At 52.8% G+C, this 19894-nt stretch overlaps 7 protein-coding genes across 7 annotated transcripts; 3 read left to right on the top strand and 4 right to left on the bottom strand.

Annotated features, from left to right (window-relative positions):
- Nucleotides 1–992: 992 nt before the first annotated feature.
- On the bottom strand, nucleotides 993–3072 carry BO86DRAFT_438743 (alpha/beta-hydrolase; the record flags this gene model as incomplete). Its single annotated transcript, XM_025676135.1, has 4 exons — nucleotides 2395–3072; nucleotides 1439–2338; nucleotides 1270–1382; nucleotides 993–1196 (listed from the first exon to the last, which is right to left on the bottom strand). The coding sequence occupies exons 1-4, from the start codon at nucleotides 2759–2761 to the stop codon at nucleotides 993–995; spliced, it is 1584 nt and encodes a 527-aa protein (XP_025531220.1). The 5' UTR covers nucleotides 2762–3072.
- A 1415-nt stretch (nucleotides 3073–4487) lies between these two features.
- Nucleotides 4488–5408, top strand: BO86DRAFT_355151 (uncharacterized protein; the record flags this gene model as incomplete). The annotated part of the gene is made up of 2 exons (XM_025669611.1): nucleotides 4488–4803; nucleotides 4947–5408. The coding sequence occupies exons 1-2, from the start codon at nucleotides 4603–4605 to the stop codon at nucleotides 5406–5408; spliced, it is 663 nt and encodes a 220-aa protein (XP_025531219.1). The 5' UTR covers nucleotides 4488–4602.
- Nucleotides 5376–7895, bottom strand: rok1 (RNA-dependent ATPase ROK1). The gene has a single exon (XM_025671294.1). It carries the CDS (start codon nucleotides 7761–7763, stop codon nucleotides 5502–5504), a length of 2262 nt encoding a protein of 753 aa, XP_025531218.1. The 5' UTR covers nucleotides 7764–7895; the 3' UTR covers nucleotides 5376–5501.
- Nucleotides 7896–8295: 400 nt separating this feature from the next.
- On the bottom strand, nucleotides 8296–9571 carry BO86DRAFT_386288 (F1F0 ATP synthase subunit g). The gene is made up of 3 exons (XM_025671293.1): nucleotides 9179–9571; nucleotides 8901–8985; nucleotides 8296–8828 (listed from the first exon to the last, which is right to left on the bottom strand). Exons 1-3 carry the CDS (start codon nucleotides 9438–9440, stop codon nucleotides 8597–8599), a joined length of 579 nt encoding a protein of 192 aa, XP_025531217.1. The 5' UTR covers nucleotides 9441–9571; the 3' UTR covers nucleotides 8296–8596.
- A 2171-nt stretch (nucleotides 9572–11742) lies between these two features.
- Nucleotides 11743–12440, top strand: BO86DRAFT_407151 (uncharacterized protein). Its single transcript, XM_025674240.1, has 3 exons — nucleotides 11743–11957; nucleotides 12019–12083; nucleotides 12137–12440. The coding sequence occupies exons 1-3, from the start codon at nucleotides 11811–11813 to the stop codon at nucleotides 12330–12332; spliced, it is 408 nt and encodes a 135-aa protein (XP_025531216.1). The 5' UTR covers nucleotides 11743–11810; the 3' UTR covers nucleotides 12333–12440.
- Nucleotides 12441–14860: 2420 nt separating this feature from the next.
- Nucleotides 14861–16758, top strand: BO86DRAFT_445811 (putative rhamnogalacturonase; the record flags this gene model as incomplete). The annotated part of the gene is made up of 3 exons (XM_025676473.1): nucleotides 14861–15086; nucleotides 15161–15777; nucleotides 15841–16758. The coding sequence occupies 3 exons, from the start codon at nucleotides 14861–14863 to the stop codon at nucleotides 16744–16746; spliced, it is 1749 nt and encodes a 582-aa protein (XP_025531215.1). The 3' UTR covers nucleotides 16747–16758.
- A 391-nt stretch (nucleotides 16759–17149) lies between these two features.
- BO86DRAFT_331705 (M20 family metallopeptidase) lies at nucleotides 17150–18690 on the bottom strand. The gene has a single exon (XM_025668755.1). It carries the CDS (start codon nucleotides 18643–18645, stop codon nucleotides 17383–17385), a length of 1263 nt encoding a protein of 420 aa, XP_025531214.1. The 5' UTR covers nucleotides 18646–18690; the 3' UTR covers nucleotides 17150–17382.
- Nucleotides 18691–19894: the final 1204 nt, after the last annotated feature.

The following is a 19894-nucleotide window of genomic DNA, read 5'->3' as shown; positions in this document are numbered from 1 at the left end:
CCTGGGGATGGGTCTGGTAGCGCGGGCGCGGGCACGCAGCGTCGATTTCACCGTCGCGGATTTGTTCGCCCATCCGACGGTGGGTGCGCTTGCTAAGCATCTCATGCATTGTGGTGATTCGCGATAGATCTACTTGGCTGGGCGGTCCGGTAGGCTTGGATGAAGTTGTGTTTTGGGACCTTAAGCATGGCATTCTGGAGTTGGATAATCAAATCTGGGCCTGGTGTCCAGCAACATGTCTCAGGACATCGGAGATGGTCACGCCATATCATTTCTTATGCCTTACAAGGACTTATCTTCCAAGTGACGCTCTGGAAACAAGCTTATACACCTGGATCATCTCTGCGTCATCCGTTGATGCATAGTACCGGTACTGCTCGAGAGGTGGAAGGAAAGCCATCATTTCCCAACCCCGTATCAAGAAAGAGAGACCTAGCGTCTTCATATGGTCAGACTGTACGGTTGACTTATCATATTTTCGAATCTCGAACATGTTTACTAGGTAGGAGTGTTTCTATGTCTATTACGTAGACCGATGCGGTGAAAACGAGGCTTCCAGATATGATGCCCATGTCCCCCATGTACCCCAGTGATGGCGCTAAGCTGGATCGGAGCTGCCGCTGAGTCAGCGGGACACTTTTGTGGGGATCGTATAGAATGGATGGGCGGTTCTTCTCTAAATAGATCAGCTTGGTTAATGGCGTGGTGGGACCGTGGGACTTTCCTTTGGTGATTGAAAGAATGTGTAGGTCACTGGATCTCGAATGCTATGTCTGGATACCGCGGTTGAGATTGATGGTCACAGTGTAAGTATAGCGGCTACCTGCGAATTTGTGGATTCCTAGCCAGAAAATACCCTATCGATCTACTAGAACGTAAATTTGATATACACTAGATTATACAGAAGATTCAGAATCGAACCGCGTTAGACTGCCATCCCACATGACCGGTCTTCTCAAAGTTATATATCTCCGGCACAAGGCAATTCCAGTCTAGTACCACAGCGCCTTGTTCCAGAACACGCTGCGGGCGTTGGCCAAATCGTCCTGGGTCAGGTACATAGTGCTGTTGAGAACGAGCTGGGTGGCGGTGTAAGAGCCGTTCAGGTACTTGGGCCAGTAGAGCTTGTCGTTGGCCCACTTGGTGTTGGGGTTGCCGGTGAGGACGAAGGAGAGGAGGTATTTCTGCATCTTGCGCTGTGGAGGCTCAAATTGTGAGTATTGGGGGTAGGCCTGACAAGTGTAGCGAGAGGGGGGGAGTGGTACGTACAGCAACGGTGGAGTCGACGTTGGAGTCGCTGGAGATGGTGACACCTGCGCCGGAGGAGGTGCTGCTGCTGCTGCTGCTGGAGGAGGAGGAAGAAAGCGAGTAGGTAGAGTACCCTGTTACAGTATTCGTCAGTATCTGGGGTCCTTGGGTGGGTGCTAGCGGAACATACAGTAGTAGCTTTGGTCGGTGCCGTGGGTAGCCTTGCTCAGGGCGACCATGGCGTTCCAGGTGTTGTTGTTCATGGCTTCCGTCAGGGCGAAATTGTGAGCGGTCAGATCGAAGGACTGTCTCATATCTGCGAACCGGAGCGCCTGGCTCGAGTAGCTGGAGGTAGGGTACAGCTTGAGAGCCTCCTGGATGACGCTGTCCGTGATTGAAGGGAAGAAAATGCGGAGATTCGTGATGATGTCCTGCTCGGAGGAGATGGTCGTCTCGCCCTCGTCTGTCCCCGTGTTGGCTTCATGCTGCTCGTGGGAGATGACCACGGGACCGCTGAAATTGAAGTGCTTCTGGTACAGCTGGGCCTCGTACGTGTCCGCCACAAAGTCGCCGTCCACCCGGGGCTGGAACTGGTAATCATAGGCCTCGTAGACGTCGTTGGCAGCATCGGTCAGGTTGGTGAAGGCAACGCTGCGCAGACAGTCCAGGTCACCTCCAGTGCAACCGACAGCCTTGGAGACGTTCTGGTAGAACGCTTCTCCGTGCTCGTGACCAGCACCGGGGACGAAACCCGGTGACATGATGTAGGCACGGCTAAAGAGCTGCTCGGCATGGCCGGCAAAGCGGGTCATCTGGAACAGGGGCATGGAGCCACCGGCCGAGAAACCGACAGCGGTGATCTCATTGGGATTTCCACCGAAGACGCTGATGTACTTGTGCACCCACTTGAAGGCGTGCTCAACGTCCCACAGGGCAGTATTGGGAGTGCCACCCTGGTGAGCTAAGGAGGGGCCGTTCGCCAGGCCGGTGAATCCAAGACGGTAGTTAGGCGCAACAAAGATGAAGTCTTTGGAGAGATCGAATAGGCCCTCGGGCGTATTCTGAGATTTAGATCCTGCAGTGAAACCACCTATATTGCCGGTTAGCTAGAGCAACGGTGAGGTGGCGTCAAGCGGAATATCATACCGCCGTAGGTCCAGAGCATCACAGGCAGGCTCCGGCCTTGAGCATCAGCCGGAGCCCAGACATCCATGTAGAGACAGTCTTCCGTGGATGCACAGTCTACGTCAGACTCGGCAAGACTGCCATTGTTGATGGCCGTCTCAACAGGAGGCCATTGCGGCTTTGCGAAACGAAGATCGCCAGTAGGAACCGCGGCGAAACGAACATTCTGGTACTTGTAGTAACCGATTGAGCTGTTTCCAGCAGCAGGAGCAAGGGTGCAGTAGTCGAGAGTAACAGTGGCGCTTTGGGACGATGAGGTGGCGGTAGGGACAGCAGCAACAGACGCAGCTGTGCCTGCCAGAAAGAGTGCAGTGCTGAACGAGCGCATGGCAATAATCTTTAAGAGATGTTGAGATAAATGCTTTGTACTGGGAATGGGGAATGAGGGCTAATGCCCCCTTTATAGACCTGCCCAGGTTTCATGGGAGACCTCAAATGTATGGAACAAGATGTGTAAGCGGAAGTAGGTGCGAGAGGACATGAGCGTCAGGTCTGCTGTAGACTGCATTCGTCATCAAGAAGGCGGGAAACCCGTTCAGGTCCGAGAAACATCCGTACGGCTGGTGGAATAGCGGGCACATAGGAAATGAAAGAATGTCCACCAAATTTGACTAGAAATCCACAAGCATCGATCTTCGTCTCAACTCTAAGCTGGATTGAAATAGGGTTGACCCACATGGCAGACCCACGTTCCGCGTCTCTGCACGGAAGTCAACCAGACGATGGAGTAACAAGAGCCGAAACCACGCGGCCGATTCTCGCTGTAAAACAGCTAACTGGCTCAGGCTTGATTGCCAAGAATTAGAAGGTTGATCACCTCTATCTTTACTGCTCAATCTGTATGATGAGCGGTTAAACACTTATACGCAGAGTAAAGCTCGCGCCCGATGGCGGGAGCCTGGAGATTCTTCAAGCTCGATGTACAGATTTCCTGCTCGAATATCAGGGCTTGTCACCGCGAGCCACGCAACAACTTCGTCACTATCTCGGGCCAGTGGATATTGCCTGGGACGGTATCGATGTTTCTGCCCTGATTGTCTGGTCATGAGTAAAGCACTCTTTCCGCATCCGAGCGTCAGTTTGGCCTAGGCAGAGCATTTCATGTGGGAAGTATGAATAGTCCTGCGCTGTCTCGCGAGGAAAATAAGGTCGTGACCTTGCAACCAGAGAATAGCCTGCATTCAGGGGGCAGCTGCATGTGCTGCAAGGGTATGAGACTTTCTTCTCCGGCACAGAGGGCTTTTTCTGTTTAGCATGATGATTAGACGGCCCTCAAGCACCCCCATCGCTCCTGTACCACACTATTGCCAGCACTGTGGGTCTCTTGTGTTGGAGGTGAAGTCACCTTTTGGCGGGTGGTCCCGGCTATCCAGCACACCTTCGATTTCGAAGCGCGTCTCATTAAAGCAGAACTCTGTTGAATTCCCAAACATGAGCTTTGTGGGCTTGAGAAGTAGATCTAGGCGTGAAATGGTGATTGACAGCCTCTCGTCGCCTACTTACATATTGCAAGAGAGAGCCCTCGGTCAGATGTACTAGGCCCGTAATAAAGAGCCAATGTCTGGTGCAAACCACGAAAGGGCATTGCAGTATTGTTGGAATGTGCCCCAGTTGAACTTGATAAAGCGTAGGAAGCTTAAAGAGTCGATCCGTGCCGTTGCTGCTTTGCAAGCGTATGACCGATCCTCAAGCCTTGGAGCAAGTGAGAGCGTAGGGTCTTGGGGTAGAGGCAGAGCTGAGATAATGACAGAACAATATCCAGAGTCCATTTTGATTCACTGTTCCTCAGGCATCCTTTGCAAAGCGAAGTCGAATAGTACATTTATAGTGGTTATGTATGTATACTTCGTGCAACGCACCGGGCCAAGTCCCGAACGATCACCGGAGAAGTTTCCGGAGTGTAGTGGAGGTACGGCGGAGGATAAGCCAGCCACTCACCGCCACTCCCCGTCAGCCACCGATGACATATGACGATGTGCCACTTACTATCGGGTTCGATCCCCGCTCCTTAGCTACAAAAATAGTGTTTCCCCCAGCTTTTCCTTAATCCCGGCCATTAATTGAATCCTTTCACTGAATTAAATTCTTTTGCCCTACGCCTCTCTAATATTCCATTTTCTCGAACACAATCGCCATCACCGAAAAGAACCCAGATCATTCCATTTCAGTATGGTCATCGGTCTACTCATTCTGTCCGCCATCCCCACCGTAGCGGGGGTGTCTCTCGCCTCCAACGAACAGCGGAAAGCCAACGAGCGCAAGAACGACGAGCGGCGCATGGCCAAATTCCACATCGATGTCGCCGCGCCGCCGCACAATATCGAGGATCCGGAGGTACATGGCAAACGGGTGGTTTTGCGGGACTTCAAGGTAAGTTCGTCGTCGTCAGTCAGTCAGCGCCCTTCCGGTTTGGATAGTTAGGCTTGGTTGGGAATCCTGTCTTTTCCCCGCACCAAAGGTCGTCGCGCTGCGATATGAGCTAGCTAACATTGCCTCTTACTTTAACAATCAAGGTTTTTCTTGACGACCCCGATCCCACGAAACGAGAAACCCCCGCGCATACCGCCCAAGCATTCTACATCGAGTACCCGGAGTTCGATCACATGAAACATCTGAAGCGCGGGCTCGGCGTCGCGACGTCGATCTCGGACAATCCGCCGATGTTGGGGTGGATCTACGCGGATAAGGATACGCATGAGCTCAAGTATGGGAACCGGACGCAGAGTTGCGAGCATGTGATCGGGCCGTGGGATTGGGTGGACGATGAGACGACCTTGACGCTGGAGGGGAGCCGGCAGTTTGTCGCGGTCAAGGAAGACGACGGCTCGTGGGGAGTGTACTTCGACCGGGATGGGGATGAGCTGGAGGGGGTCTTGGAGGAGCAAGGAAAGCTGGACAATGAGTATCTGTTGCTACGGCTGAAGAGGAATTTGATCGAGCAGCCTGACGATAAGAATAAAAGCAATAATACATGAATTCTAAGAAACCAAGAAAGGGGTTCGCGAGGTGGGGGGAATCGTAAGTGAGTAGTTTGATTGGAAAAGTTGCTTTTGGTACAGGGATGCGCACTAGTCGTCGAGACCATCCCAGGCCTCGTTGTCGCTGGTAGCATCTGCAGCGGCCGATTGTGGGTCGGTCTTCCTGGTTCGGCTGGCTTCGATTGCGCCCTTTCTCTTGTTCTCTATCCGTCGTTCGTAACCACTCTTGGTGCTGATTCTCGTCTTCTTGTCCTCTTTGCCGTCCTTCTTGGATTGTCGGGCCTTGACACCGTGCTTCTTCAACTCTTGCTTGCTTCTCTTACTGAGGTCGGGGAGCGCGTCCAGCAACCATTTCTGTACAGACTTCTCCTCCGTGGTCCCGCGTAGTTTCTCACTGACGTCGATGACGTTGGCGATACTCTTGACATAGGGAATATCTTCCTTGGTGTAATATGTCACTGCGATGCCGCCTTCACGGCCCGCTCTGCCTGTTCGTCCGACACGGTGGACGTACACGGCGGCGGAATTGGGGATATCGTAGTTGACCACACCATTGATGCCTCGGAAGTCAACACCACGAGCTAGCAAATCGGTCGTCACAAGAATCCAGATCTCGCCCTTGCGGAACAGTCTCATGATGTCGGACCGCTGGTTGTCGGACAGATCGGAGTGAAGAACGGCGATGCGCGAAGAGCCACCGGCTTCAGCCGGAATGTCGTAGCGCAGTTCGGAGTGGAGGGCAATGGCACGAGGAATAGTCTGGGTGAAAATGAGGAAGGGGGGTCGAAGACGAACATCTGACGCCGCTGCTGCCGCAGGGTGGAGGAGTTGTCTGAGACCAAGCAGCTTTCCTTGTTCTGTTGCGGCGTAGACCAGCTTGTGTTTGATGTTCGGGATAGCGGAGTCCTTCAGTCCCACAACGAGACGGAGGAGAGGATAAGACTTAGTCGTGCTCAACATATCTTTGCGCTCCTTGATGGTAGATTTGGCCAGGTCTTCGATGTTTGAGCCCATGGTAGCAGACCACAAGCTTGCCCGGAGTTCAGGGTGCGTGCATGCTCGCCAGATATCGAGCGTTTGCTCGCGGAAGAGAGGGTCCAACAGGACATCGGCTTCATCCAGGACAATGTTCCTTACCAAAGGCAAGGTCGCCATGGGCTTGGTCTTGTTTGCCGAAAGTGCATTAACCAACATCAATGGCGTCGTGACGAGGACGTCACTCTTGGTAACGGGGGCTTTCCCCTTGCTGCTCTTCGCCGTCTCCTGCTCTTCGTCCTCAGATCCAGAAGATTCCTCCTCACTCTGCTCATCCAGAACATCCTTAGCGTCGGCGCCCTCATCGTCGCGTTCGACAAAGCGCATACCCTTCTTCATCAGAGTGATCTTGACACCAGTTCCGAGCGCCAGTTTCCGTCCTTCGTTGACGATCTGACTCGCAAGCTCCTTCGTCGGAGCAACAACAACAGCGAAGATACCACGCTCCTCCTGCTGCTGGTGATGGTGTCGAACAATCTTGTTAATGACGGGGATCATGAAAGACAACGTCTTACCACTGCCCGTCGGCGCCACCACCAGAAGATCAGGCTCAACAGTGCCCGTCGTACCCGCTTTCTGGGCAACCGACTGATCCCCCAGCAACAAAGGCAAGCTCCCCAACTGAACCTCCGTGGGGACCGTAAACCCTTGCTCGGCGATGTTCTCCGCCAGCCGGCGAGAGATGTTGTACCTGGTGCGCAGCTCCTTGAACGAGACCAAAGGTTGCGGGAACAACTGGCGTGCCTTCTTAAGCTCCTTCTTCGTGAGCGGTTGCGCCAACGAGGAGCTCTCTTTTTCTTGCTTTCTCTTCTTCTTCTTTTTCTTCTTGGACTCATCCCCTTCCTCCGCCGCCGCCGGCGCTGCCGCCGCTTGCTGCACCTCCTCCAGGTCCCGCATGTCCGTGACCTTAATCTTGTGCGTGTTCAAGATCGTGCGCCGCTGTACTTCATCCATCGACTCGCCCTCTTCCTCTTCTTCCTCCACCTCTTGCTCCTTGGCCGCCGCAGCCCGCTCCTTCTTGGCCGTTGAGGCCGAGCTTTTGCCTGCGCCGAAGAAATCTAACCCTGGCAGGTCGTCGTCGTCATCATCATCATCCTCCGAATCCGACGCCGCGGCCGGCGCATGGGTTCTCTTGCGCTTTTTGCTCGCGCTGGCGCTGACGCCACCATCCTTCCGCAGCAGTTCCTCGGCCTCCGAGGCGTGGAACAGCTGGGGGGTTTGCGCCTTGCCTTTAGAGGGCAGAGTTGAAGAGAGGGTACTACTAGCGGTACCGGTCTTCAATTTGGTGGCTCGCGTCAAGAGCTTGAAGGCATCCATTTCTTGCGTCGCGATTTTACAAGACCCTGCGACTAGGGGTTTTATTAGGCAGAATCGAGGGCTCGAGAATATGCGCGCCCCTTTGTTGCTCGTTGTTATTTGAAAATGACCGTTGGAGTTGGTCAGGTTCCTCCGCGGCTTTTTTTTGTGGTTGTCCGGGAAAAAAAAAGTTCGATGTTCCAATTCTCCCGCACGGGCCAATCAGAGAGGGGCCTGGCCTCTCTTCCTGAGGCTTCGCTTTCGGTTTGTCCATCACAGAAGTTCACAATCGATGGTTAGTTTGTCCATTCTACGGGATTATGCTTAGTGGACTCGATGGATAGGGGGTTACGGACAATTCAAGATGAAGAAATGAGATACGGTGGCGAGGTAGAACCGCTCTCATAGACGCCGTACATTATCATATGGCGGTTATCTTTGTGGGCCCATCGTTCTTATCTCCTTGATATCCCTTTCGTGCTCGGAATCCTCATTGCAACCAGATTCTTTCTACGATGGTCGCGATAGGGTTGATCCGGAAAACTGTCACTTCGAACAAGGCACATGTAATTCAAAAAGATATCTAAGAACATTCGAGCGCAGGTGGAACAAGTCTATCTTCTAACCGGACGCACACACTTCCAGCAAGGCTTTTGATACCCAAACACTTTTTGGAAACAAAAGCAAACATGTTCCACTGACAGAGGGAAAAAAACGAGTACACCAGTCACCTCAGACAACAGTTGAATTCCATCGTCTATCATACAATAGTACAGCGCACAAAGGAAACGGGGGGGGATTGTTTGTGTAAAAGGGAAGGAAGACAGGCTAAGGCACAACTGCGTGGTATTTATCTAATGGTGTCCGGCGTGCTCAGGCTCTCCCCGGTAGCCGATGATGTTCATCCGACCGATCATCTCCCCGACGGTGAAGAAACCGATGACCTCCGCGGCGGTGACACCGGCGAAGGCGAGCTCCTTCTTGTTGGCGTTGCGGATCCGGGCAATGATGTTCGAGGGAGCGAAAGCGGAGTTCGTGGGGTTGCGGATCAAGGGCTCGAGGTAGGCCTGGAAAGTGGCGACGTTCCTAGATATCGGTGTGAGCAACAATGCCTGTGGTGCTTCTCCGGGGCCCGGACTGAGTCTGGGGAGCGCTTACGGAGGAGTCATGTTCTGTCCACGGAAGACCAGCTTGGCGAGCTCGAGACCGACTTTGCTGTAGTAGACGGTGGGGGGGATCATGCCTATATTGCAAAGATATTTGATTAGCAATGGACAGATCGAACATGGGTATTTGTGATATCCGAAAGCATCCTCTCCACATCCGGCTATGGCGAACAGAGCTGCCATGGCACTGACTGTCGTACCACAGCAGCCAGGAAGAAAGAAGAAGGATATATAGCATCTAAAGGCCTGAGGGCAGGGGAGCTCGCTTACTCTCGACGAAAGAGATGACCTTTCCGGTTCTTCCACCAACCTTCTTCAGGGCGTTACCGAGACCCTGAGCAGCGTTGGAGATGGCGGGACCAGCCGAGGATTGAACACGAGAGAGGCCCTCAGAGGCCTTGGAGGCAGTGGACGAAGCAGCCTCGCCAGCCTTGGAAGCGGCTTCCGAGGTGGAAGAGGCGTGTCTGACTGCGGTCCTGCGAGCCAGGAACTGCGATTGCCGGAGGACGGCACGGGACGCCGGGGCGGACATCTTGAAAACCCTTGGAAAGAAGAAAGACGAGAAGGGGAGAGAGTGACTGATCAAAGTCGCTAGATAGAGGACGAAGGGGGTCCAATGGCGGGTGGTTCAAGAGCCGGAGACGTTAGATCGTCGCGCAATTGCAGGACCAGAATCTGAGATTTGAGGTTCGGGAAGTTCAGGGAAGAGCCTCCACTCCCGCACCACGTGATCCATGACCTTTTATGCCTTGTTATAGTCCGCCTTCACTTGGTAGATCGCTTCAGCAACAATTAGCACTGGTGGCATTCAATCAATAGGATTTTGAACTTTATGTCGCTGACAACAGTCTTATGATGTTTAAGACTCAATGTTTTGGCACTGATGATTTGGAATATGGTCCCTATCTTTAATACAGGGATAGTCCCCAGAAACTGCTTCTCTCCCCACCTGATGGCCTTAACAGAGTTCGCAGGGTTGTAGCCTTTGACATCGCTTGGAATCGAGGTCGTGGATTAAGTCACACTACCCAACTACACATTCACTTCGAAGCGACCGATAATTCTTGGTAGGTTCGACCATGAAAGGCCAGCTCGTCTGTGCATTGGACGATCATCTTTACAGCGAAACGTGCTGCCAAATTTTCCCTCGCTCTATATATTTTGCAGTTCTTTGGCTCCGTTGCCCAATATTCTACTAGTCCTGTCGATACACACTAGTCACTCTGCCTTAGACGGCAACAGACTCACTGAAAGCTCATTGAAAGCTCCCAGTCAAATTCTGGACCGAGAGCTAAAATCACCAAGTGCTATTGCACGGATGCTATATACCAGCTTCTGCGAATTCGGTCTGTGCATCCCGAACAGACACCCTGATACTGGGGACCCTTTTCCGACCAAACAGAAGCTCTACAAAGCCCTGCCCTCGGAACCCTATTCTTCTGACGTGGAGCAGCAGCTGTTCTCCTAAAAATCATACTCTAATCTTTGCTGTTGGCTGCTTTGCGGGCTGGCCCTGTCTTTCACCCCATACAAACAACTAGACTCATCAACCATCTATCTTAACACCGATGCTACTTTTGTTGGCCACCCACCTCACTTAGCTGTCCGGTCGAACAAGCATAAATCAATTTCGATGGCTATAGACTTTACAAAAGACGGCATCGTTCGCATGTTTTCGTTACTTGCATCTATGATCGGCACGTTTTAACAGTATTGTGGGCATATCAACGACTTGGGCAGGATGTTGCCGTAGAGAATTTATTGCCGCCCCACGACTGCTACAAGTCTGAAGTAGAGCCACCTCAATACAGATCTGGCGACCACGCAAGCCACCGTGCGAAAAATCATGAATCACAGGGTCCAAGGAAGCCGTACTTGTCCCTGGCTCGTTACTGTTGCCCACTCCTGTTGGGACGATGAGATGGTCTTTCTATATGCCGCTTAGTCATTGGCTCGCCCCGAGGCCCCCGACATCGCACTGTGGCTGAGACTGATTGATACTTCGACTACGCGTCGGCCGTTTAGAGCCATACTTGGTTACTGTGCTGCGCCTTAAAATCTAGACTCTTATTGAGACATGGATTTTACGCTGATGGATAGACCTCGATTGTGATGAAACATCGGGCGACTGCTCCAAGAATTCCTCTAAGAGCATGCATACCGCCCCCATTATCCGCATAAATTCATTTCCCCAAGGTTTTCACATTATACGGCTCGACATTCTGGAATGGAGCGACCATTGGCTTAGCCAGGCTCCTTTTGAAAGTCACCCGGTCGATCTATCGGTCTAGTAGGCTGCAGAAAAATGAGCATTTCCACTCTATATATCTTGGCAAATTTGCCGAGACATCCCTCATGCGAAGCTTTTTCGGGACAAGCTCTACAGCCAACAACACCCCCTTTTTCCATGCATGAATATGGTGCTATCACAACAGGTCACCGTGCAGCCAAAACGATATCATCTTAAACTACATTCGATGGCTCTTCAGCCCAGTACGTCATGAAACGTGGTTGACAGCCACAATCATCCATGCGGTGGACAAATTGTCTGCCTAACGGAGTATACGTACGCCTCGATCGGATGGATCCACAACGATGACCCTCACCCAATTCTGGGCCGAGAAGAAGAGATGAAAGCTGCTACGCCAACGCACCAGTTTGGACACTCAAACTAATTGAAGTATGGCTCGCCCCATACTCGGTGTGGCGCGCCGTAAATAGTAGATGTCAGACAGCTCGCTGAGTGGTCAACCTTATAGCGAGGATCCATTGATTCCCTCTACAACTTTCTAATACTCCCCTTTAAAATGAAGGCCGTTTCCCTTCGCTGCAATCGCCTCTCTTTTGTCCTAACTCACTACATCACAGATACATACTCAAACTTGAACAAATCCTTGACACAATGTTCGGCGGCAGTCTCTTCAGCTGGTTCAGCTCCTCCAAGAAGGAGGCGGCGCCCCAGACTACTTGGGATCCGAACACATTGACCATGGTCCAACCTCAGAGCCCCGAGTCTCCTTCCACCAACGCTGTTGTTGCTGAGCAGCCCGTACGTGGGACCACAATTCCTTCGCAATTGATCAGAGTACAACTAACGCCATGCGACATAGACGCCCGATAATCAGATGAACATGCAGTTGCGTGGTGGCGGTCCCCCCCCTGGGCCTGGCGACGAGTAAGCGACCAATGATCACTGCATACCCGGGACTATGCTGACATGCTTTATAGTTGTTGCTGCTGCCTTGACTGCTTCTGCTGCTGTGGTGACTGCTGCGGTCCTGATGGGCCTCCTGGAGGCTTTGGTGGCCCTGGTGGCCCTGGTGGCCCTGGAGGCTTTGGCGGCCCCGGCGGCCCCGGCGGTGGTCCTGGAGGCCCTGGAGGCCCTGGAGGTCCCGGTGGCCCCGGCGGCCCTGGGGGGTGGTAAGAAGGGCTTCGACCCGACAGCTATATTGCGCAACCCTACGTCGGTATGAAACCGATTCACCCGATCTGTGATACCATATTGATTGTTGGTTCTGTGGCATGGAGGGGGAAAGAGGTTCATTGTCGGGTCTGGGGCCTCTCCTGTTATGGCCCAGAAAGCGAGATGGTTATGATGTTGTTCTATGTCTTGGTATATACTGGGTTGGCTTTTGAAGGTGTTTATTTCATTGCTGTATAGATATTCTAGACTGCTTGCAAGCGATCTGTTGGTCTTCATGCGAATGCAACTTTGTCGCTTCATCTTCATCTTATCTTGATCTATTATCTACTTCCTGTGTTGAGCTCTTCGTAAACTCGCTGTAGTAAGCATCGGAGGGTCAATACTTGAAGTATTTAGAGATGGAAGTTTCCGAAAGTGGCACAAGTGGAGAAGTACTTCGATGGTCACATAAACAAGTAGAGTTGTGCAAAATGATGCAGCCTAGCTAGGACCAGAGATTCTCTGCCTCTAACTGAGACTGAGGAAGATGTAGTGTAGCAAGACTGACTATATTCGATTACCCGATTCAAGCAGAATGGCTGATTTAAGTCCAGTATCAAAATCCCCATCGTCACGAAGTTCAGCGTAGGGCTGACATCTGACCCCAGCTACTTCGGCATTTTCTCGCACAAAAGTTACTTGTCTAGGTTACAGCGCAGGTAGGGTATATTTGAAAGTCGGTTGAGCCTGGTAAGCCTGCGGGGCCGATAGCGTAGTGGGCAAGTTGTTGCGCGCAAATATACGGAAGGTCCTGCGTTCGAATCCTGGGGAGGGCGACGGTGGTTGTCCGGAAATCGGAATAGGTTAATACACCCCGTCCTGGGGATGAGAACAGGCAACTTTTTTTTCTGTTTCTTTTTTTCTCTTTAATGTATGCCTTCGTTATATCTGTACAAATTCTGTATATATGGTGGCGGCCCTCAGTTGGGAGGGTTATGGCTGTGATGGATCGCAGGTAAGCGCGCTGGCAAGCGAAGGCGTGTTGGCCTTGTTTCCATGTTGCCTCTCTACAAACGTCGCTAAAGGCCTTTCGTGCTTGGTACACCATTCGGCAGCTTTCATCTAGAGCTGTTGACTGGCTATTATCGCACGCAATCATGGATAGATCCCCTCCAACTCGATTCAACTAAACATCTGCATAACTTTCTTCAGCTTCCTTAGGTCGTGCTATCTCAATCTGCCATCATCAGACCCGTTCTAGCCCTCATCCATTCTACGGGAGAAACAGAAGCCCGGCGCTTACACCCCTTGCATATTCATCGTTGAACACACATCCGTCAATTGCCAGCAATGCACGACGAAGCAATCGTCTTCGAAAGTGCCCCACGATTGCTTGCCAGCAATGATCGCGGACTCAAGACGGCGGGCTACAGGCAAACATGCTATCGCCAAATATGGTCTGCCTGTGACCTGCAAACTTTCAGAATATGAGGTCAGAGGGTTTGACAAGACGATTCAAGCACAATGTTGTTCCTGGTGTCCAGCTCCGACGATTCGAGGACATGTGAGTATTAGTGGGCGAGGATGTCCTGGTGCACGTGGGGCGGAATAGCTTCTGATAATACCATCATCTAGGGTGTCATCGCAATCGCCTCTCGAGTCGAAAGACCAAGCTTGACTGAGCTCTTTCGTCTCTTCGCCGCCCAATTCGCTCGGAACTCTTCTCTTCAGACACAAATCCCGATGCTAGACTCGAACGAATCGAGTCCGGGACATCGCTGATGTCCCATACAGATGAGTTGGAGGAGCTCCTACTTCCGCCCTCTCATCTTACTGGGATTACATCAAGTCGTTCGCGCCAAGCACTCACCAGAATAGGAGGATCCTGAATTCGAATCCGATTCGAGGCATAGGCTTCTGCTCCAGAGGAAGATAGAGGAGATCTGGGACTGGCAATCTTGGACCTATGAGCAGACTATTAGCGCCAAGAGTTATTGCTACAAGGATGTCTCTACATTTGTGTTAACAGCAAATCGATTGTCGCGGAACATGTGCGCAAGAACGTCATGAGCCAACCCAGAGTCCATGCCAAGGTATCCATCTTCTTTACTGTACCTTACAATTCTTCTCATTTCCAGCTCACCAAGGTCGCCTCTTATTAGCCCGAGTCGACAAAAGCAGCTGACCTGTGTGGTGGAAGAACAATCAAGCATCGCTCGCGGAGGACCCGTGCCAAGAAGACTGGGGAAGCAGGTTCACGCACCTGCATGTCTTGGAAGGCGGGGAAACACTGGGGGAAACCGGCAATCACCGAATTACACTGGTCACTCCGCCGGAGGACCTGCAGGGAACCAAACTGCTCAACTCTTGGCCCTGCACCATGTGCGCCTCCCCACGAGAGCTCGGGGTAATTCATATCCGGCTCGTTCTATACACAATGCACCTTCACTTGCTTGGCGGGCGGCGGGAAGAGGGAATAGTTGGACCATAAAGATACAGCGGTACCGTATCCAGTCCAGTGATTCCCATTCAGAGAGCCAAACTGCATCATGTTGGCATCTGTCGTGACTGGGTTGGCCTTGGGCTTACTATCGTCCGCCTCGCCGGTGGCCCGGTCGAATCCGAAGCCACCATTTCTGATCAATGTGGACGATGAAACGGCTATCATTGGAAATGACTTCTGGAATGCCACCATTGGTCGTCAGTATGGCACCAAGCTCTACTATAAGAATGTTGACCTTGTGGGTGACGCTTGGGGTCACTATGTGTCCTACAGTATGGTCCCCCTTCCTTCTCTCCTCTGTCCGCGTTCATTGTACCTCTTAGTTTACATCTAACCTTTGGTTCAGATGGAGCCCAAAGCGACTTGAATCTTACCAATGCCCGGATACACAAAGTCACCGGCGACTACACCGATATCGTCTTTACAGCGACAGAGGGGGAATTCCATTGGGTCCTGACGCCCACGTTGACGGGCGCATATCAGTACTTTGTGAACAAAGCCTTACCTACTCTCGGTGAATTTCGTACGCTCTGGCGGCTTGCAAACGATAGCTTTACCCACGGGTGGACAGACGAGAGGAACGAGGCTCTGCCCCCCCTGTCGGACATTGTGAATGCCGTCAAGATCCAGGATGAGACTTGGCAGCAAGCTGACGGCACGTACATTACAAAATATGATTTTGCAACCTTCTTGCCGGTAATTGAAGGGCAGTCCGCTCTCTGGGGACTCTACGGGCCGCTGGGTGGCCAAGAGGCGAGTGGCGAGCAAGTGGGCTCGTGGTATATTCATGGGGGCAAAGACTATCTCAACGGCAACCATCTGAAGCAGGAGTTGTTGGTGCACCGGGAAAGTCAGACTGGAGATGCGGTGCAGCTGAACATGATTCATGGAACGCACTATCAGGCCGTCAGCAGCGACGTGTTCCCAGAAGGTAAGACCTGGGGTCCGTGGTTGTGGTACCTGGTAAGCTTCGCCCACAATGCTCTCCGTAGCCAGCGGCTTCAACATATCTGACAGTCGTGACAGAATGATGGCTCCATCGAAGATGCGGCAACTCGCGCTAAGCAGGAGATTGCGGCTTGGCCGTACGACTGGATGCAGGATAGCCATGGATACCATTCCCGCGGCAGTCTTCGAGGACGCATCGTGCTCTCCGACGGCCAGGCTGCGAGCGGGGCGGCAGTTTTCTTGGGTGATAATCAATCCAATACTAGCACGTTGGACCAAGGAGCTTGGTACTACTACCGGACCTATGCCGATGAGAACGGGTATTTCACCTTGGAGAATGTCCGCGAGGGCACATGGGGCCTTCGTGTCTTCGCTGCTGGAGGCGACGCGGCAGGCGGAGTGACCACCGTCCTCGAGAAGAACGACATTTCCGTCCACAGCGGCGAAGCCTTGTGGCTAGGGGACGTGACTTGGGCTCCGCAAGGCCGCGAGGTCATCTGGCAGATTGGGGAAGTCGACCGCACGGCCACCGGCTTTGCCTACAGCGGGGCTCCCCATGAATTCGCGAGGGGGCTCAACTGCCCAGCCAACCGGACTTTCACCGTGGGGAAGAGCCAGAGTAAGGACTGGTGCTTCGAACAGTCATCGCTGGGTACGTGGACGGTGGAGTTCGATCTTCCCCGCAACTCGACGTCCCAGGGACGGACAGCGGTCCTGTCAGTTGCGCTGGCTGGTTTTAGCGCAGGGAGCTCGGCTACGGTCTCCGTGAATGGGGCTTCCGTCGGAACGATCAGCTCAAGTGTTCTTGCTAGTGACCCTAGTAGTTATCGGTGTGGCACCTTGGCGGGTGAGTGGCATCTGCTGGAGTTTCCAGTCACGGCAGATGCGCTCCGCAATGGGACCAACTCCGTGGAGTTCACGATTACCAAGTCGACGCTGTTTCGCGGATGGATTTATGATAGCGTGCTGTTGGAATGGGCTTGAACTGAGTGTGGGCGATACTGAAAATGTATTTCTTCTGCGATTCAAACTCGCTTTGCTCTCTGTTATTGATTTTTTTGGTAACTACTGGGTTTGTTGGTGTAGTTGACGTGACCTGGAGAAATCGGAGAGTTGCAATGGAGTGGATAGATTGTATAAAACCTCAAGGTACATGGGCTCTGCATCCACAAGATCCATTTATATAGTCTCTTACTTCTCACATTTGAGTATGCAAACCGTCTGCATATGAACCTCTCTATGCTCCAGGCTCCAGCGCAGGTTTCTGCCATGTCTTTCTTTTCCGGTATAGCGCAGCTCGTGCCTCGTTCCATAAGTCTACCGCCTCTCTCTCCCCCTCTCCCCTCTCTTCTCCCCCCTCTCTTCCTTTCCTCATTCACTCCATGCCTATTCTTGACTGCATTGACTTGGTCCACTCTCAATCCGATTTCACACTTGTTATCCCGCCACATCCGACATCGCCGATAAACAAAATGAGACCTCCGCAAACAGCGACTTCAAATGAATCGTTGCCAAAGTGAACCCCGGAATCCTTTCATCCATCTCTACGCAATAGGGCTCAGGATTGAGGGAGAGATTGTATTAATCGTTTTATATGCATAGCTCTGACATTCAGGAGGTCTACTTCCTCAGGTACGTCAACGCCGCGACACAAAGCGCGTCCATTCCCGTCTTCATCGTAGGCTGGATCGCCGGAGCAAATGAGGCCGAATGATTGCCAGCAATCTCATGGAGGCAATCTTTGCTTTCTGCCTCGTCCCACACCTCCGGATCGATGCCGCCAAAGAACCAAAACGAGCATGGACGGCCCTGGCTGGTGCCAAGGATTGAGAAGTCCTCGCTGACATTAGTCCGAGGTGTGTCGGCGTCAAACTCGTCTGCAAAATGCTCCGCAAAGCAAGAAGCCAGCTCCGCCGCGACTTCCTTGTCATTGATCGTGGGTGGGAAGTGTCGGGTGGGCGTGAAGACCGGAGGCCGTGGTGAACCACTGGCCATGCACTCGGCCTCGACGATACGCTTGATGGCGGCGAGGATCTTGTCGCGGGTCTCCACGCTCACCGAGCGGAAATCCACACCCAACTCGGCGGTGTCCGGGATGACATTCTCCGCCTGGCCTGCCTGCAGGCTCCCGACGGTCACGACGGCCAGATCACTGGGGTCGATCTCGCGGCTCACGATCCCCTGCAGCCGCACCACTACATTCGCCGCCAGCAGCACCGGATCCACCGTCTGATGCGGCAGGGACCCGTGGCCCCCACGGCCAAACAGCGTGATCTTCAAGCTATCCGCCGCAGCCATGATGGTCCCCGGGCGCGAGCCCACGCTCCCCGCGCGCATGCGCATCACATGCTGGCCGAAGACATAATCCGGCACGGGGACCCTGTCGTACAGACCGTCGTCGACCATCGCGCGGGCACCCTCCCCGCGCTCCTCATCCGGCTGAAACACCACAATCAGCGTTCCACTCCATTCGGACCGCATCCGCACTAGCCGTTCGGCGGCCGCCAGCAGACACGTGATATGCATGTCGTGGCCGCAGGCGTGCATGGCCGGCTTCTCCACGCCGCTGGCGTCCTGCATCGTCACCGTGCTGGCATAGGGTAATCCCGTGATCTCTTGCACGGGGAGAGCGTCCATGTCCGCCCGCAGAAGCACGGCCTTTCCCGGCCCGTTGCGCAGGACCCCGGCGACTCCGTGGCCCCCGATCTGGGTGTGGATCTCGAAAGCATCCCACTGCGCAAGATGAGCTGCTACCCTTTCGGCAGTGGCTTTTTCTCTCTTGGAGAGTTCGGGGTGCGCGTGGAAATGCTTGTAGAGAGATTCGTAGGGGGTCAGGTCTAGGGGGTTGGCGGCTAGGAGCTCGGATGGGGTATCGCGCGCCATTCTTGGGGTTTGATCTTTGTAAAGTGTAGGTAGAATTGCGGTGTTTGTTAGCAGATTTGTTGTTAGGATAGGAAAAAAGACGATGACTCAGGGGCATATTACAGCTTCTATATAGAGACTAACAGGATCCAACTAGCGCCGGGTGAGAAGCGGCACAGGCCGAACCCGACACGAGGCCGGCGGGTCAGCTGTCAAGAGCCGGGATAGTGACAATTTTGCCCTAGAACAGATTGGCAGCCAAGTCCCTTGTGAAATTCTCGAGAGGGGGTGTTAAATTAGACTAAGTGAATGGTTGTTCAGTCAATTGGCTCTGATCATTCAATTGAGGTGCTATTGTGTAATTCACTGGTGGTAGGCGGCCTACATTGTAGAACTTGGCAGGCGGCATATCGTCCATATTCACCCTGTATGATAGCCCTAGCTTATTGAATATTCTCAGATATCAACTTATCCAGTCCTTCTGTCCTTCTCTCGTCCCCTATCTTCTCCCACAGCTCCTCCAGCAAGCATCTCTTCCTCTCATACTAAGTGTATGTTTAACTCAACCAACATATCTTCGGTCTTTGATACACTTACTCCATCTTAGTCATATCAAAGGTCTCCTATGATACCTGCTTTGCTCATCCTCATCCTGGCAACCCTGAGTGTCTCCCAATGAGCTTGAGAGACGCTTTGTATTGGAACGAGTTTATTCAGCAGTTGAGACGTCTCTGTTTGCTAGGCTATGTAACCCCCAGAAACAATCTGGCCTGCCGACTGGCTTTAAACAAGAGTCGAGTTGTAAGGCAGCAGTCCTCAGCGAAACCAACAAAGAACTCACTTTCCCGGTCTACCAACTCTGTATCCTGAGATCGACACCGATCCGGGGTCGGATTTTGAGTCCATCTACGAATTTCGAATTCGACTTCCAGCCGATTCTGACGCACTTCCTGAGACCCGGTGGTGGCATTACCTCACAAGCATCTTTTGCCGTCAGTCTTCACGATTATACACCGGGCCTGAGCATCTTGTCTCCACCCATGGCTAACGCGCCTTGGGCTTGGTCAGACCGTACCTCAACTCCTAAAGCTTGACTGTGTGCGCATCTGCTTCTGCAGCTGGCACCGTTTTTACCAGCTAGTTGAGCTAGTTTTAGAATTCTAATCTCGCTGGTTTCCACGCAGCGGAATCGGCCCGGGCACTACTATCGACCCCAACAATCAATGGCTAGTCCTGTCGAACCTGAGTGAGCATGTGCTTCAACAAACTG

This window comes from Aspergillus japonicus, assembly GCF_003184785.1.
Source record: "Aspergillus japonicus CBS 114.51 unplaced genomic scaffold BO86scaffold_6, whole genome shotgun sequence".
Lineage (NCBI taxonomy): Eukaryota > Fungi > Ascomycota > Eurotiomycetes > Eurotiales > Aspergillaceae > Aspergillus > Aspergillus japonicus.
Note: the sequence above shows the minus strand (reverse complement) of the source record. Positions and strands in the feature narration are given on the sequence as shown.